The 19735-nt window shown below is 30.1% G+C and overlaps 2 protein-coding genes across 5 annotated transcripts in view; one reads left to right on the forward strand and one right to left on the reverse strand.

Annotated features, from left to right (window-relative positions):
- Wdfy2 (WD repeat and FYVE domain containing 2) overlaps positions 1–7153 on the reverse strand; it is a 50965-nt gene extending 43812 nt beyond the window's left edge. Inside the window, exon 1 of the mRNA XM_067287160.1 lies at positions 7050–7153. The gene's annotated coding sequence lies outside the window, so the exon portion shown is untranslated. The remainder of the gene's footprint in view (positions 1–7049) is intronic.
- A 7784-nt stretch (positions 7154–14937) lies between these two features.
- The window catches only part of kto (kohtalo), a 135392-nt gene continuing 130594 nt past the window's right edge, over positions 14938–19735 (forward strand). For all 4 annotated transcript variants that reach the window (XM_067287050.1, XM_067287052.1, XM_067287051.1 and 1 more), the window contains exon 1: positions 14938–15253. In XM_067287050.1, coding sequence (XP_067143151.1) covers positions 15158–15253 — 96 coding nt within the window. In that variant the 5' untranslated portion in view covers positions 14938–15157. The remainder of the gene's footprint in view (positions 15254–19735) is intronic.

Consider the following 19735-nt stretch of genomic DNA (forward strand, 5'->3'; position numbering starts at 1 on the left):
AGCACTTTCAGTAAATGAATTTACCACCAGGCAAAGATAATAGGTGTCCCAAAATTAACACAAGATTGAAATTTCACACCATTTTTTTCCCATTGGGTTGGCAGCACTATATGAAGTGACATCTTATAGTAAACACATTGCAGTTAATTAATACTGAGCGATACACAATGGAGGAGCATGTAATGATTATCAAAACTTATTACAACTGCTGGAAAGTTTTGTTGCAACTGTGCACAAATTATGTGGCATTTTCGATCAAAGGAACATGCCAAATAAAATGACTGTGCAAATAACTGATGATTGCCCAACAAGTGACAGTTTGGTGTGGATTTTGGACCAGTGGAATGATTGGACCATATTTCTTTGAAAATGAGGCTGAAAATGCAGTTACTGTTAATGGTATGCATTATTGCAAGATGATATTAGAATTCTCATGGCCTCATTTGGACAGCATGGATTTGAGTAACATGTGGTTCCAGCAGGATGGTGCCACTTGTCATATGGCACACAAAACAACAGAGCTGTTACAGTAGAAGTTTCATAGGTGACTCATCTCACACAACAGAATTGGCCACCAAGATCATGTGATTTGATACCATGCAACATTTTTCTCTGGGATTTGTAAAGTTAAAATTTATGAATTGAAAGCAGAAATTGGAAAAGTTATAGATGAAATTCAACCACAGTTATGTGAAAATGTAATTGAAAATTTTGTCAAAAGAATGTGTGTTAGAATAATCACTGATTATTGGTAAAAACTATAGCTACAGTATAAAAGAAAAATGCAGTAAACTATACCAGTAATATAACAGTAATAATAATTTTAAATAATTTGTGAAAATTGGCAAAAATAACAAAAACTGGCATACAATTAACTCTACTAAAGACACAGATTTACATAAAAAATGTTATTCCTGATGCCTTCCTTTTCCTATTGATTTTATTCTGGAATCCTACCTATAATACCTTGGCTATAAATCATGGTCTATATATGAGAACAGCCTACAGCCAAGGTTTTAGGATAATATAACTAAAGGATCACTAAAAAATTAGAGCATAGAGCAATCTTAAAATCAATAATAAAATGATAGCAACAGCAAAGCTAGATTTAGAAGAGATTATCAACTCATAGTGAATATATAATTTTAAAGTGTTGTACTTTATTAATATTTTTGTTAATTAATCCTTGTAACCAGTTATACAGGATGGGCACAAAGTCCCATCACCCCATACAGAAAATTAATCATATGTTCCATTTGTTGTTTCTTTCAGATAAAAGAACACAAATAATGGCTGTTACAAGTAACTACATCATTGAAGAATGTATAATTGCTAGTTGTTGGATTTATGAAAGAGAGAGAACAGGGATAACAATGGAAAATGTGCTTGTAGACTTCTAGCAGAGATATGAACAACAGTTCCCTCCAAAAAATCTTTATCTGGTAAAAGCAGATGATTTTTACAACAGGTAGTGCAAAGAATAAGTTTATGCATTATCGTTTGGGATAAATCCAGTTCTGCAGAACATTTCTGCAATGATTTCGTGGGAAATTTCAGTCAGTGATTTTGATTGACTTTGCTGCATTTTTCACATTTGGTGGAGGGTTGGACACTTCGTTGATTATCCTTTGTGCTATCTGTTGCAAAATCTTATGCTTCAACCAGATAAGTGGTCTTTTCGGAGGCTTATTTGACTTGCATTTAAAAGACTTTGTTGTTTTCATTTACTAATTTTTTGCTTATATAATAAATAACATGTAATTAAGTAAGTAAATAACGTTTATTCGTAATAGGCTTACACCTGTTACAGAGGGGTGATACAGATGAAAACCAACCACGGTTGGCTTTGCCTTATTTATTCCAATATAGTTGACATCATATCTATTCTCGTTAACTTAAATATACAGTTTTAATATTATAAACTTATTTAAAACCATATGACATCTTACACTGTTACAAACACTTGTCTTATTATCCATTACCATTTACTATATGGAAAAAATAAGTAGATGATATTTTGACTAAGGAGGTTAGGAGATAGATACAACCTCCATGCGTAGGAGGTTGTATCTATCTCCTAACCTCCTTACAAAATTTACACCATGTGAATTTTTGACAAAAAGAAAAAAAACAAACCTTTAGATCAAGACATCAGCAATTAGTAACCACCAATATAAGAGTATTCTGAAATTAGGTTATACTGCACAGAATTTTTGAATATAACAATCAGTGATATCCTGAGATAGGTAAATACCAAGAACGATCTCTAGCAATAATTAACTTTCAATATATTCATCTCAATAGTATCATTGATGTTTTTTTCACAGTTTCCTGTCATAAAACACTATTGATAAGTATCACCGTCAGAATAAACAAGTGTATCTGTTTCTAAATTTTCTATTTTCCTAGTTTTAACCTTTCAAATATCTATTGTTTTGTCGACTCCCCATGAAAATATTTATTTTCCTCTTTCAATGAATTGACCTCAGTTTTAATTCCTTGTATTTCAATATGGAGCTGTGCAAATTTGTCCTGTATCAGATCATATATCAATTTTAATGTATACTGAGTCCCCTCCAGTACTTTTGGTTCTGAATCTTGTAATGTATCGAAATAATCATAAATTCTCATTGTTCTTGATGTCTTAGGACTATTCCTCTGACCTCTTCCTCTATTTGATAATAATCATCACTAAGTCCTTTAGTTGTTTTTCTTTTCCTTTTTCTCTAGCATTATCCTTTCATGGTCTATCCCGTCTCCTTCTTTGCATATCTATTTGGCTCATTTGTTGTGGAGATCGAGGTAAAGGTCCTGGATTTGATTCAATCCCAGCAATTATTAATAAACACCTTATTAAATCCAAGGATAATCTATTTACAAATATCCACGAGCTTTAAATCTACCATGTTTCAGCTATTTAAAGTTTTCCAATTCACTGATACACAATTAACAAGCTCTGCTAAAAAGTTCACCAGTACCTCCGGCAACCAACACACACCCTCCCAATAACATGTAATAAAAATTACACAAATGTTTGGTTTTAATTTTTTTTTTGCCTATACTACGTTATATTTCTGCTTTCAAATTTCAAAACACAATATGAAAATATCTTTGATAAATAAAAAAAACATTAATTTTTATATATATATATATATAATATGTGTGTGTGTGTGGTGTGTGTGTGTTACTGAATTACGTGCAGTTTAAACATAATATTTTAGTTTCCAAAGCTGAACACTTATAATGTTCTAAAACCACTCCCAAATAAACTACTCATATCTTCATGAAACTAATTGTATGACTACTTACAGTTAAAGAGGAAGTCTTTTAATTAAAAAAATATATATATTCAGAAATCACAATCACAGCCATAATAAAGAAATACTAGGAAATCTCTTAATAAAAAAGAGGAAAAAAATATACATATATATTATATAAAAATATTAATGCATCTGCTATACATATGTAGGGTCGATGTACCAGTTCTGGCCAGAAAACAAATTTAACTTAAAAATATAATCACAAATGAAACAAACTTTTATTGTTAACTGTGTGAACAGTTAACAATAAAAGTTTGTTTCATTGGACAGATTTGAATATGTGGTGATTATATTTTTAAGTTAAATTTGTTTTCTGGCCAGAACTGGTACACTGGCCAAAACTGGTACATCTACCCTATATATAATTATTAATACATTTACTGACTTCTATTATTATTCTAAAAGTTGGATGTAAAGTTATAAATTATTTCTTATACATCATCTTCCTTTTTAACAAAGATTACTATTAAAACAGTTTGATAACAATATAATTTTTTCCTTGAATGTGAGCTTATATCTTTTTGTACTATGTATTGTAATAAATAGAAATCATATTCATGTTTGTAAACAAAAATTTATCATCATCAGCTGTAACATTTATAAGAAGTAATAATAATATAATATATATATATATATTGGACCAAGAACATCAAAAGTAAGTTCTGTACATTCATTTCATACACAAAACTCAACACAAAAACCTTTAAAATGCAGCATTTTTATTCACTTTTCCAAACGTTTTCAGCAAGTTTAAATGGCCTTCCTCAGGAACAGAAAAATCAAATCTACTTAATAAAGGATTCAATTTTTCTGTTCCTGAGGAAGACCATTCAAACTGGCCAAAAAACGTTTGGAAAAGTGAATAAAAACGCTGCATTTTTAAAGGTTTTTGTGTCGAAGTTTGTGTATTATTTAAATGCACAAACTTCGACAAGAAGAGTGTACATTCATTTCTAATAGTTTGTAAATTTTTCAAAAAATTCATGATTTAACTGACAATCTAACAGACACCTTATCATAAATCATATAGAGATTACTTAGTCAATGCTTTTTAGCAACATTGAATTAATAAATTTAAGACAATTAATATCTCCTATGTAATAAATGATAATGCAAACTATAAATAACTATCATAAACTACTTTAATTATAAACCACACTCGTACCCAGCAGAATTCAATATACAAAAAACTTAAACCAACACCTTAATGTTCGCTGAGAGATTTATTAATTTAACTAACGTTTTCGGCTTACTCAATAAGCCATCTTCAGGTTTTAACTTTCGAAAAATTCTATTAATGGAACGATATTGTTTCTTTTTCGAAAGTTAAAACCTGAAGATGGCTTATTGAGTAAGCCGAAAACGTTAGTTAAATTAATAAATCTCTCAGCGAACATTAAGGTGTTGGTTTAAGTTTTTTGTACTTTAATTATGATATTTTATTTTATTATTTTCACTTATTTTCTAATACTAAAACAAAATAAATATAGTAGTGTCATAATAAGGTAACACTAATTAGAACTAGATTAGGCAATCACAAATATGTCACAAACATTACAATAAATCAAATATCTCAATAGAAAGATAAATACAGTAGAGCGTCATTTATCTGAAAGCCGATCAACTGAAACGTCGGTTAACCAAAAGCTTTCCAGCCGAACTGTGTTGTTCTGAATCAAATGTTTTTGATACTAAATTAACTTCTAAAGTATAATTTTTTTTTGTTTTTATATTTTTCAATATATTTATTTTGTTTGTACAAAATAAAGGAATAATTTTTAATGATACAATAGCCACAATTATTATTTTTAAAAAATTTACGTTAGGCTTAACATCAATGAAAATTCAACACAAAGCAATATGCAACAGAAAAATTTCAACATGGGATAGGTTAATATATTTTTTCCGTACACAATCGGTTATCCAGACGACCCCAGTCCCCAATTGATTCGGATAAATGACGCTCTACTGTATTAACATCTACGTATAGATAATTTTAAGTATTTTTGGAAATCTTAAGGTTCTGAAATTTTGATTTAACATATCTCTTAACAATCTTTATAAATTGAATAACAAATAAGAATATTCTTGTCATTCTTACCAATAATAATCTTATTTGTCATGGTAATCATACAACTGTTAAATGTTAAAATCAACCATTAAATTTATTTACTAATGGCAAATAAATGGAATAAACTATACAGTGATGGTCTAAGTTAATACTTTTAATATTGATTAATATTTATTTTTTTTTTTTTTTGTACTGAGATAATCTCACATCTTCCATAATAACATTAATTTTCTTTATTCCATTTTGACCTTAAACTGCTCCAGACATGACTAGAAAAAATGTTAATTAGAATGATTTTAATCATCTTGTCATTATGTTTAAATTTTCCTAACAAAAAAATGGATATTATATAAATTTATAATTTCAATTTTTCTATTTAAAATGTCCTTGTAAAATAAAACACATAAAATTTGAATTTAATCTCAAACAATATCATGCTATTTATACATAAAATATTTGAAAAAGTTTAATATGTTTTTATATTAATAATAAAAATTTTCAATATACTCTTATTTCTTTTTTGTAAAATTTATGTTTATTCTATTGAAAGTTTGACATGACTTTCTTTTGAAAAAACTGCATATTTAAAAAAGAATTGAAGTGCTTTCGATGTTTTGTTTCGTTACTTTTTCCAAGTCATTCTTTCAAAGTTTACAAATTTTTCTCAGTCAAAATAACTGAAGTCTCTCAACGACTTTAAATTGTGGATTACATTATGCCAATAAAAAGTATGAAAACATCATTTTTGCGATTCAAAAGTATTTTCCAATTTTCCTAATTAAAAACAATACAGTTCATAACTTTGCAATTACATACAGAATATCATCATCTGTCACAGTTAAGATCAATTACAAGAAAACTGACAAATGTCAACAGGTGTTTCTAAGAAAGATCGCATTATTTGATCTGCAGATAGTTCTATTCAATAATTACTAGCAAACTTTAAACAAAACTGGATTAACAAATATTCCAACATGTTTACTTAATTTTTTATAGTTTCAAAAATATTTTTAATTGTTTTTATATGTTATAAACTTTAACCTATGTTATTATTATTATTTACATTAATCATCATCATTGTTATTGAAATGTGTCATTTGTAAAACATTTTAATTTCCACTAATTTTTTTTATAAATATTAAAAATTATTACTTTTATCTCCATCAGATTATTCTTGAAAATAATAAAATCACTACTCATAAATCAGATGAAAAAGATCAAAATCAAAGGATGAAATAATATAATGGATTTCTATTTATATAGAATTATCTCGATATATTTTAACATAAAAAACACGAAATTAATCAAATTTCGCATGTTTTATGCTTATACAAATATCAATTATTCGTAAACTGAACGTATACACGTTTCGTAATTTGTCATTATATTTATAAAATGCAGGAAGAAACTTATTTATAACATCTTCGACTCAAATACGATACAAGTTCTCGTGCATTTGATAACAAAATAACACGAAAACTTTTTAATTCGTCGTTTTATAGATTCACATGACTGGGAGAGGCGGTTTCGGATATACAATATATATTGCATTCATAAAAGCATAATATAAAAGCTACTTTTATAAGAATGATAGTGGTCGAGTAAGAAGCGAATGTATAAAGAAACAAATTACGTTTATAACGAAAAGAATTAATTACCAAATAGAAATATATTCTTTCAACCAACTCTTCCTCTCACTTAATCCATCAGCTGGGTTACGATTGGATTTTGACTTTTAGTGCCCCCTTGTACCGACATTTTGTACTTTTAATTTTTTTAAATATTAATTATTTGGTATATTTATTTTCCTTATTCCTCTTCCTTTATTAATTGACGAAAATATATTTAAAGAGATCCTAAGTAATTATCGGTTTATTTTTTTATATTTTTAAAATACGTTTATTATTAAAAATATATAATAATTAAATTAATTAAGAAAAAATAATTTACACGTATCTTTTTAAATAAAAATGATAAGAATTTGAACTAAATATTTATAAAATCTGAATTATTTCATTAAGTTCGTAATTCATTTCTTAAAATTATGAGAAAATTAATCATTGCGTCATTATTTTTTCATCATTTTCAATAATGTCATAAAATTTACTTTCTAATTTCAATTTCTTATTTGAAATATTAATTATTGTTTAAAATTTCGTAAAATATATATTATTTATTTTTCGAATTTAAAAGTAATTAATTTAAAGTGTGAACATATATTGTAACTGAAATTTAATATACAACAGTCAACTCCAAATGCGAGTATGTTAAAACGATAGTTTAAAATAGGATGGTTGAGGTGGTGAGGTGGTAAGGCGTTAGTCTACTGCTCTGAAGAATCTTTTTAAATTCTTTCCGCCCTATGGACATTAAGAAGGCCTTTTTAGCAATCCCATTATTGATTCGGCCAGGCTCCAAATGGAGCGGCCGGGTGATAAGGGACAGAGACTGACATCTTTCAAGAGTTTTTAGACCCGTCCGGATTCGATTCCGGATACCTCATAGCGGTAGACTGCCACCCTAACTGCTCGGCCATCCTGCCGTCGCTTTGAGAGACCTGGAATCAAATTCGGGTATCAAAATCCAAGGAAATTTTCATATGCTGCCTGTCTCGGATACATCAGGTCCCATCCTTTACCATCCGACCATCCCCCACTGTGGTTCTGGCAGAACCCACGATCAGTATGGAAGTGACCATAGAGCAAAACGTCATAAATAAAGATTAGTCGTCTATACATATTAATTTGCATATTTTTTACAAGAAAAACATTTTATTTTATATGAATTAATGACTTTTTTGTTTCTTTTACAGATGATTTTAGTAACCGAATGACCCCAGTCTCATGCTCAAATTATTTTAACAAAAAAACGAAATGCTTATGCGCGAACATTTTTAAAACAAGGTGAAACGTCAAGAACCTAGTGTGCATGCGCGGACCAGAATTTATCTGCATATTCTAGTGCACTGATGTTGCAGCAGCGTTAGCAACGCTCATGTTCTTGGCTCTGATGATGATCAGCGGCTAACCTCGAACAACTTAAGCAAATCACTTTACAAATAGAAGTTAAAGACGCGGGACCAACATATGTTATTTGCATTATTTTTAACAGATTAATGCGATAGATTATTCAATAATCCATACTATGAATGCTGCTCCTGTGTTTGGGATGGTTAAATAGCGAGGTTGAAGCCGAAGTTTTCAACGCGAAAACGTGTACGTCGGACGCTCGGTGCCGCTTTCCTGTAAGCCTAGAAGTTTGGCAATGGCCTTTGAAATGTCGAACATGATTCCACTGACTTTCCAAACGTCATTGCCAAACTTCTAGGCTTACGAGAAGGCGGCACTGAAAGTCTGGTGTACACGTTTTCGCGTTGAAAACTTCGGCCTCAACCTCGCTAATATTTCGGCTTGACGGTTTGGGTTAGCGAGTGGATGAGCGGGTTGCGGGCTGATATGACTTCTTTGTATTTGTTGTTGAGGTGGTTATAAGTTCATCCGTATGAGACAAGGAAATTAGTGTTTGTGTTGGTATTAGTGTTAGTGCATGTATAGCTGTTCGCTTTTTGTTTGCCTGTCCTTATGTTGGTAAATGTTTGTTTCAATCATGCGATGGTGACTGCCGCAGAAAATGGGCAGTGCTTTCCAGTTAGCGTGTGTTGCTATGTCGTTAGTTACGAGGGTGATGTCGATGGCCGTATTACTACGGTTTGGGTTATAGTATGTGTATTAGCAATCATTTAGGAGAATTGTCAGTTGCTGTTATATTTTCAGCGATGATACGTCGTCTGACGTCCGTAGTGGAGTTCCCCATATGATATTGTGGAAGTTAAGGTCTCCGCTGATCATGATGATGGAGTGGTTGTTCCTGCTTAGAATACGCTCTATGAAATGGTTGCTGGCTTGCGGAGGACAGTAAAAATTTATGATTATGATGCGTTTCGGCAAGTGGCTATCTGTAATTATCCATTCAGGTCAGCCTGCCCCCCGTTGGCCAACTGTGTTTCTATGAGGGACGCCGGAATGTAACGCTTGATGCTTGTTACAAGTCCTCCTCCTGGGTAGCCTGTTCTATAATTGTAGTAAGCTAAAACTGAGTAGATCATTTCTTTTTGGGTGGTTAAGCCAACTTTCTTGTACCATAATGATATACTGTTGCAATGTGTTTTCTGCTTTGATTTGTTGAATTTTGTTAGTGATGCTATTGGTGTTCCATTGGAGTATTTTCATGATGTGCTTTAGTTGAAGGTCGTTGTTGGTAAGGCTTTCACCAGAAACCTGCAGTATCTTGCAGGTTTCTGGTGAAAGCCTTACAAACAACGACCTTCAAGAATTGGTAGAACAAGGAATTCATGAAAATAGTGATTCTGAAAACGAAGAACCCAAAAGAACTTGTTACAGATTTCCTTAGTAAAAATTTTGTAACAATAACCGAAATCTAATTTCGGTTATTGTATTAATCTTAATAGATATGCCCTAGTTGACGAATTATTAGGATTTATTATACTGGATAACTAGTTCTGCAAATTAAGTAAACAAAGTCAGAAAAACAAACAGTCTTTATCTATCACCTGATATCTTTACGATATCTTTGTGTTTCGGACCTGTTGGTCCCTCATCAGTAGGTTTACCATCGACATTTTCTAAAAAAAATTCAATTTAAAATTGTTACAAAATCATTTTAAAAAACAAAATTCCCGACAATAAAGTAATTTAAAAACTTACAATTCCTGGGTTTTTAAGTACATCCTCGAAACCGACAATATTTAATACAAAATTCAATAATATCAATCCAAATATCTTCCTGCTTTTAAAACAATATAATTAATGATGATTGGTTTAAACTTATTCTAATAAATTTACATCATCGGACTTTCGCTTTCCCTTGAACATTGCTTTATCCTTACTTGATTTCTTCTTTATACTTTCCCTCACTCCTTCTGTAGATGATCCTGATCCAAGATTGGTCTATTTCTCTTCCTGTGTTGTTATTTATTCTATCTTTTTGTTTAACTATATAGATGTGTTCGTAAAATTGTCTTTTATAATTATTTTTCTCTTTTTTCTTTATTTGAAATGTGTTCAAATCCACTTCGCATCCTTTTAAATTACAATGTTCCACTACTGAGGAACTTGCATAATTCCCTTTGATTGCACGAGTATGTTCTTTTAATCTTATTTTTACTTTTCTGTTTGTTTCTCTAATATGTTTCCTTCTGGTTACAACTACAATTAAATGAATGCACCACGCATTTTTCTTCTGATATTTCATATTTTTGATCGTTTTTATAACAAAGATGTTTTTTTCGTTGAACTCATTTTTTCGGGTATTAAATTTATTTTACTTTCTATTACTTTTTTGATTCTTTCAAATAATTTTGGTACATACCTCATTTTTACAAATTTTTTCTCCTTATCTATTAATTTTTTTGGTTGTTCATCTTTTTCTAATTTTTCTATCCATTTTTCCAGTAATCATTTAGTATGTACAGTACAGTACATTTTAATTATTTCTAAAGTGCCTTTGGCCGGCGTGCTTCTTCTCTCAGTAAATCGCAAACGTTCTCGAACCTCGTCGGGTTCTTCCTCCCGACGGATCGTTTACTTGACTTTCAAAATTTTATCAATGCACTGGATGAATCAGAAAGCTCTCATTGTGGATGTTAAGGAAGCTTCGGAGAATCCACATTTAGTCGCTTCTCTAGTTTACATCCGCGCTCATTTATCAAATTTTCCTCATAGGAGGAAGAACCCGACGAGGTTCGAGAACGTTTGCGATTTACTGAGAGAAGAAGCACGCCGGCCAAAGGCACTTTAGTTGGTTGTTTTAATTTCGCTCCGTGTTTATCCTTTATACTTTAATTATTTCTTCTTGTTGTTGTTTCTTAATTTCTGTCTCACTTGTTCTATATTTTATTTTATCCATATACATTTTAAATTTCATGCTAATAGGAATAATAGATATATAATTAATTATTTTAGGAATCTGTATCGGTTTTACATATTGTTTATAAATTAATCTATCTTCTTTTCTTTCAATTGTTAGGTCTAAGTAATTAATGCTATTCTGCTTCTCTATTTCTATTTCGAATTTAATATTTTCTTTTATCTGGTTAGCTTTTTTTAAAATTATATTTTCATTTGTTTTTCTTTTCTCAAAAATTATAAGTTTTCCACATTCTTACACACGCGACGATATTACGATTCTGTCATCGGTTTTCACATTCCAGCCTCCGATTCGTTTCTTTTTGAATGATCCTCATAATATTATTATTTTGTAATCTTTTTAATAAATCATCTACATTTTTTATACTATATTTGGATATTTCTAATAAGTTTAATTTATCTTTTAAGTATTTTTCTAGATTATAATATACATAGTTTTTAACATCTATAAGTGGTCTATACTTAACAGGATTTTTGTGTGTTTTTACTCTTTATTGAATTTCGGTGTTCTGTTATCTTCTCTTTTTGTATACTGTATTTGATGTCTTCTTCAGTTATCAATTGTTGTATTTTCAAGTTTTCGAGTTCTTTTTCCAGAGATTTTGTTAACTTTTTAATTGGATCCTTATCAAGTTGTTTGTAATTTCCTTCTTGGATCAATTCTTTGATGACTTCTATTTTTTCTTTCGTTTTTCATAATTATTATTTGTTTTGTTTTATCACCTTGCAATATTTCTAGATTATTATTAATTTAAAATGTTTTTACATCATTTGTCTCTTATCATTTCTTGCCTTATTTAGCGTTTTCTTGTTTAGTTTTTGGTTTTTTATAATTTTTTGCATACTTGTTCTTATTTCTTCTCTTTCTTCTTCTGGGAATTTCCATAATACTGTAAATGTTCTATGAAAACCGCGAAATCTTCCGTTTTCATTATTTCTGGTCCGTTGTAGTCCAAACCTAGCTCAAGTGTTATTCGGATCGATCCTGGTATATCCACATTCGTCATGTTCAGTATTAACTTTTGTTTCCAATCTTCTTTTTCTTTGAAAGTTGCATATCCTATTTTTAAAACTAGTTTATTATATTTATTTAGAAAAAACTTACCGGCGTTTTCACTTTCTACATTTGCGGCATTTTCTCTGTTCTTTCTCTACAATTTCTTCAGTTTGTACTTTTTATAATTGATATTAGAATTTATAATTAATTTATTTATTTTTGCACGTCATGTCTTTGAAAGTTTTGCTGATACTCACTGGTAGACTTAAAGTTGGTAAATTTGTGGCTTCCATTTTACATTTTTTTTTAAGTACCATATTTCTGTTTTTAATTTTTCGACTTTTTCTGCTGTATTTCCTGGTTTCTGCATTTCCCAGTTCTCCAGAATTTCGGCTATAGATTATTAAAATTTTTGTTTAATTTATATGCCTTTGTGTCCTTGATTTATTCATTTGAACTTAATTCGTCAACTAGGACATATCTATTATTAGGACTTATTATACTGGATAACTGGTTATGGAAATTAAGTAAACAAAGTCAGAAAAACAGTCTTTATTTATCACCTGAACACATTATATTGTTTTAAAAGCAGGAAGATGTTTGGATTGATATTAATTTTGTATTAAATATTGTCAGTTTCGAGGGTGTACTTAAAAACCCAGTAATTGTAAGTTTTTAAATTACTTTATTATCGGGAATTTTATGTTTTTTTTTCTTTTTTCTTTTTCTTTTTTTTTAATGATTTTGTAATACTACGTTCGCACACAATCCACGACTCACTTCGGTTTCGATTATCTACAGTCTGGATTGTGACTGTCGCCAGTCAAACGTCGTGCTGTTCGCGCAGGCAATCCGCTTGAGAAGAACCCAGCTATTACACGCGATGATAAAACTGACATAACTACGCGGTAAGTCACAAACACCAACAAACAAAATGGAAGTTTTGGTTAGAAATAAATACAGTACTTTTTCTTGCCATATATCTAATAATAGACAGATGTCATCGTCTCTCCAAATATCTTTTTATTTCTCTGTCGATAGCCCAACACGTGTTCTGCAGCCATCTTGTATTTTCTCGTGCGCGTGGGATTGTGGGATTTCTCTTATGACTGGATCTAGTTTCAAGAACTTTCTTGAGTCGATCGCGATTGAACCTCGTTTCAGTTGAGATTGAAACGGTTGAGGGAGGTCGCACCAAGGCATAGTCGCCGACCATGGTTACAATCTAGATTGAAATGCTCGGTGCGAACGGAGTATTAGTCTCAATAATCTTGCATAGGTTTAAATGATTTACTGTAATTGATACAATGCTGAATTACATTTGGAGCGCATAGTCTTCCTGTCATGTTCTGTTTACCAAGACATTTCTTGCTAGATTCAGCTCCCATCCTCTTCCATATGCATACCATATCAAAAATTGTCGACCTAAGTATAATGCTGCTGCAATATCATGTAAGAAACGGTTACTTTTAAGACACCCTGTTATTCCGTCTGGAACTCCGTTAACTCTCTTGCCCGAGGCATCTAGCATTCCCAATCATGGTACTGTCCCATAGGAGCCATACGAGCGTGGTCATAGTAGGATCTGTGATGTACAGTACTTCTTATATAAGATAGTTATGCAATATCAGTAGAAAATATCAATGGTAGGATAGCAAATATAGTAATCAATTACAAACATGTACATGAATGTTTTCGTCGTCCCTTGCGCTTTGATAGTATCACTTATGCTTAACAGAAAGAAATTTTTTTATCACCGAAGTACAAATTTAGCTTCGATACTCGTGGTATAAATCGGGAAATTGTTACAACTTATCTTTTGTTTATGTTAAACAATCCATTGTAGAATAGACCCATTTAAATTAAACAAAATTTTTTCATTCATGATTCATCTTTGCGATAAAAACAGGAAAAAGTGATGAATTTCCAATACTGTATATACGCATGGTACACTTAATAGTATAGTATATACCAGGAGTGGGCAAGCAAGAGTTCAATGGGAGCCGAAATGTAGGTATTGCAAAATGCATGGGAGCCGCAGTTCTGTACTGTCGTGGAGGATAGTATGGTAAGGCGTGCGATTTTATTATATAGTATAAATATAATATAAAACAAATATTGAATTTTTTTAATAAACATATTTTCACAAAATTATAAAAATCAAATTGTAAAAATAATAATAAAAAACAGAAATTAACACTTTCAGCAAGAGCCGCATGTAACTCAAAAAGAGCCGCATTTGCCCATGTCTGGTATATACATATGGCATATGTGGTATAATAGTATATAATACAATAGTATAACGGCAGCTAAGCGCACAATAAACGTTGTAATTATTGATATATATAATATCCGCATATTATATAGAATTACATAAAGAAAAATATGATTAATATTATGAAAATATAACGAAATGATTACGCACTAAAATTATAACATAATTTTTAATTTTCGAAATCGCTTTATAAATTTCTTTATTATTATTATTATAAATTTTTCGATACGTAAAATCGCGACCAGCAAATGAGATTTATTTCTACAGAATAAATAATTGGAAATCAGTTTTAAAAAAATTATAAAAAAAATCATTAACGGTAGAAACATAATCTAGAACAGACAAACCTGTCTGAAAGAAGAGATGTATGAATGATATTCATTCTTTTCATTTTTAAATATAAATGTTAGTCGGGCAGCTTTGTTGTCATATGTTAACTATTATTTTAAGTTTACAATAGATGTTTATAAATAACCGCTGTACATGATAACATGAATGACAAAATGAGCTATCTAACAAAATGCTGGAGATAAAGCTGGACATGACAAAATGGCGGCATTTGCTTGGTTGTTTGAGAAGAGACCATTGAAACGTCCCAGATTAGGACCTCCCGATGTTTATCCGCAAGATCCAAAACAAAAAGAGGTATTTCCAAGCCATCCTTCTTTACCATTTTTTAATTATAAATTGAATATAATTTTATATATCTATTCAACAATAGATCTTTTATATGAGATATCAGTAAGGAATTTTCATATATGAAATCTAATATAAATAGTTTTCAATACTTAATTCACTTCAGAGAGATACATATTGTTGTGTTATACATAAGAGATTTAGTTATAAATATTATTTATTGTCAAACAAACATAAATTTTAATATTGAATCTTCATTAAATTTTAACATTTATTTATATATATTTTTTAAAAATTATTATCATCAATATATAACTGATTTAACATTATATAAATATTGGTATGATTCTTGTCATATTACAGAAGAAGGTGATTATTTTGGTATTCATTTCTTGTTTAATTTCATTTCAAATTCATTAGATAAACCATCTTGTTAATAATAAGTACAATTATGAGTAATTTTCAATGACTGATTATAGATTTACATAAATAGGTTTTACAATTTTTATATAATAAACTAGATTTTGTTTCTTGTTATTCTTCTTCACATTTATAAATTTGATTATTTATTGAAATATTATGAATTCTGTTCAAATTTTTATTTTTGAATTCTCAGATTTCAGAAGTCTGCATTTTTTTTTTTTTAAATGAAATAAAACATAAAACTTTTACTTTCAGTTTTTTTATTATTAAATTTATTATTAAATATTATTATTAAAAGTACTGTATTTTACTATTAAACTATTAATAGGAAATTATTATTCATAACTTTTATGTGGGACAGTTTCATAAATGCAATGTTTAAAATTTTAGAAGTTTTGATTTGATAAATGATTTAAAATTGCCATAATGTTTTCAAAATTCTTTCTATTTAAATAAATTTGGATAAATAAATAATTTGAAAGTGCAATTTTTGCATAATAGAGAGAACTGTTTTATAGCTTCCCAATTAAATTCCTTTCATTTTTGTTATATCGTTTATTGCAACATGTAGCTGAGTATTACGCTGATTAAAAAAATGACATATTTTCTATTTATTAAAGATAATTATTTTGATTCTGTTACCTGTTTTTAAATTATTTTAGTTAATTCAGAGTAAATTAATTGTTTTATTGTTTCTTTTAGTAATTTTGTTAACATTTTCAGTATTAATTATATTTGTGTGTGTTTTCACTTTGATCTGATTAATGACTGTGATATCTATTTCATTTCTAACAGATTTTTATACAATATAGTATTTTCCTGGAAAAATGTTTTAAATATAAATATAATTAGTAAACTGATAGAAAGAGCCCAATCTGTGGATAAGATTCTATTGGTATATTTGTTCACTAATATTTTTAATATTTGTTGTGTTTAACAATAGATCTTTAAAATTAAACTGTTAAACTGTATAGTAGACTCTTACCAATCCAAATTAATTATTGTGCAAGACTGTTTATATTAGAATTATATGTAAAGAGGTCAAAAAAAACTATGGACATACATACATACATATATATTTCTTTTACAAGTTCTTTGTGTTTCTTTAAAAATAATTTATGATTTCTTTTTGTCTTTTTCTCTAATATTAAGTTTAAAAATGAGTAAAATTATGTTGGATTAAGTAGCATTTGAATTAATGAGAGTACACTATTATCTGTAGTATTTTAGTGAATTCAGTTATTGAAAGCATATTAGTAGAATCTAGTTCATAGATTTAACTGTTGAAAGTTTACTTTGGGTTTACATTTTTTATATGAATGAACAATAAACTTTGAAAAATCAGTAATAAACTTAGCAGATAACAAAAATCTTAAAATTTCAACAATGAAACCTTAATGACACTAATATTTGTAGTCTTGAAAAACCTTTCTCAGATGCTCAAAACAACTTATACAATATTATAGAAAAATAGATTGATATAAAAAATTTGGAATTTTGTAAACTTTTATATTAATGTTGAAAGAAGGTTGCAGAAGCTGTGAGAAAAAAGACCTGAAAAATGATGTATTCAGAATTGGTTTCTCTGTCATGATAATGCTGTCACAGAATCTATTCAGTTTTTTCTTTTTTTTCCAAAAATAACATTCCTATATGTCCTCAGCCACTCCGTTCTCAAGATTTAGCTCTAAATGAGTAGTTTTTTTCTTTTCCCAAAATTCTGAAATGTAAAAGTTTTAATATGAGTGATGTGATCAAAGAAAAACTGGAAGTTTCGAGAAGCTTGCAAAAGAATGATTTTTCTGTATATTTACAGAACCAGGAAAAAGATGGAGGCATTGTTTAAATTTTATTTAGAAAACAATCAAAATAATTTGTTTTGTGCACACTCTGGGAACTTTTTGATCATACCTTGTAAAGTTATTCTATGCACTATTAAAATGTATTTCATAATTGCTAAAAAGTTAAATTTTAACTTCTTTTGAGTATCTTCTGTCACAACTTTTGTTGTTTTAATCAAACTATCAGTTTCATATTCAAAATTGCATGTTACGAAAAGAATAATAAAATACTTACAGCTATTAATTTTAAAATCAAAAAGTTTTAACATGCTGTGTAGTGAGTTACAAGATCAATTATCTCCTTCAATTATACTGTTCTTCACTAAGATTTGAGTTATTCTTAGGTGATCTTTTCTTCTAGGTATTTTTAAATTATTAGTGTAAAAGTTACACAAATTCTAGCAGTTTGCTTTATATTTCCCTAAAACTGATGAAATGATAGAGCCACTATTAGCTTTTGGCTCATATGTAGTAAGAGATTGGCATTCTCTGATTTGGATATCATATTTTATTGGATCTATCATTCCTACTAAGTATTCATAAGCAGAAAAATCACATATTAACTCTATTTCTGTTACAGTTTTCTCACAGTAATTACAACTTATGTGTAAAGTCTCTTCAAAAATCCATTGTATCCTGTTAGGTATACTAAATACTTAGATTGGACGTCACGCCAACAGTTGTATTAACACAATTAAAAACTTCAGATAAGGAGGCATTAAAGAAATTAAAAGAAATATTTTATTTGTGCAAGCGCTTTCAACATAATTTACACATGTCATCCTCAGACAGTTTGAATAACAAAGAGAATTCAAACAAAATATTTAAAATTTTAAAAAATTTACAACATTAGCCGTTTTGGAACATAACCTTTTAAGAACAAGTATAAATTTTAAATTAAATATTTTTTGTAAACACGTAAAACAGACGCACATGCACCTTAACATACATAAAGGTAAAACCAATTGGAAGAGCACCAAAGTGCATGTTACATTAAAATATAAATATAAAAACATGTAACATAATTTGAAAACACATGTAAAATACATGTAATGTATATTAAGATACTCTTAAAAGATTGATGTGCATGCGTCTTACTCTACATTGGAGGTGTGGGAAATGAAAGTAGAATTATTGTTGATTTTTTAACCGTTTGTATAAATTAGTCCAAACTACGGGTAATTTGAGGGTAGGGGAGTTGCACGGGGAGAGTAGCTTAGTGAAGAGGGCCTCCCAAATAAACAGCAAGCTCCCCTCCTCACAATGTCTGAGTATCGCCACCTGATTCCAAAATGCTGTGTGGTGATGCTGTACCACCAATTTGGAAAGTTCAGTATCACAATTATTTAGTGCAACCGAATGTTGGTGTTCAGATATGCGAACGGCTAGCATTCTGGTGGTCACACCTATTTAATAGATGTATAATCCTGATATTGGGTTTTGCAGGGGAATGGAGTAGACATGAGATTTTTTCAGGGTGAAAAAGCATCCCTATCATTACACAAGAGTCGTCTCAGAGTTGGGCATGGGGCTATGGGTAAGCGAAAGCCATTTTGCCTAAAAATCTGGCAAATCCAGGCTGTGAGGCAGCCATAGTATGGGAGGGAGGGACAGAGTGTTGTCCAATCCCTTGGTCTGCTCAAGGTGGTAGCAGGGAAGAGGGACTGTTTAACGCTGTTTTTGACATGGTTGTATTTAGCAGGACCATATTTCGCCATGTGCACTGCTGTGCGGATGGCCTCTAGCTCGGTGTTGATAAGATGTGTCGAGGGTAGTAAGAATGTCTGTCTGATTAAGGGAGCTATGGCCACATTAACGTACTGCTGTGGCTGGCAGGCCATGGCTGGTATTATGGGGAACATATTGTCAAACTTGTGGTGGATGGAAAACTCCAAACGCTCCTGGGATTTGTGGATGTGCAAATCCAAAAAGGCAATTTTTCCCCCAATTTGTTTTTCTCAAGTGAAGTTTATGGAGGAGTACACATTTGATAGGTGTTCCAATATCTGGAAAGAGTTCTCCGTATCCTGCCATGCCAAAAGAACATCATTCACGTACCTTAAATATATTAAGGGGTAAGCCATAATGAGGGGGAACTTAGACTCTGTGTTCAAGCTGTCTCATGACAAGTTCTGCTAACACAGCTGACAGCGGCAAACTCATTGGCACTCCCTGCTTTTGCAGGTAGACTCTTCCATTGAAACAAAAGTAGTTATGCTCTGTAATG

The sequence above is a fragment of the Centruroides vittatus genome, unplaced genomic scaffold, assembly GCF_030686945.1.
Source record: "Centruroides vittatus isolate TY-2023 unplaced genomic scaffold, ASM3068694v2 scaffold_435, whole genome shotgun sequence".
NCBI lineage: Eukaryota > Metazoa > Arthropoda > Arachnida > Scorpiones > Buthidae > Centruroides > Centruroides vittatus.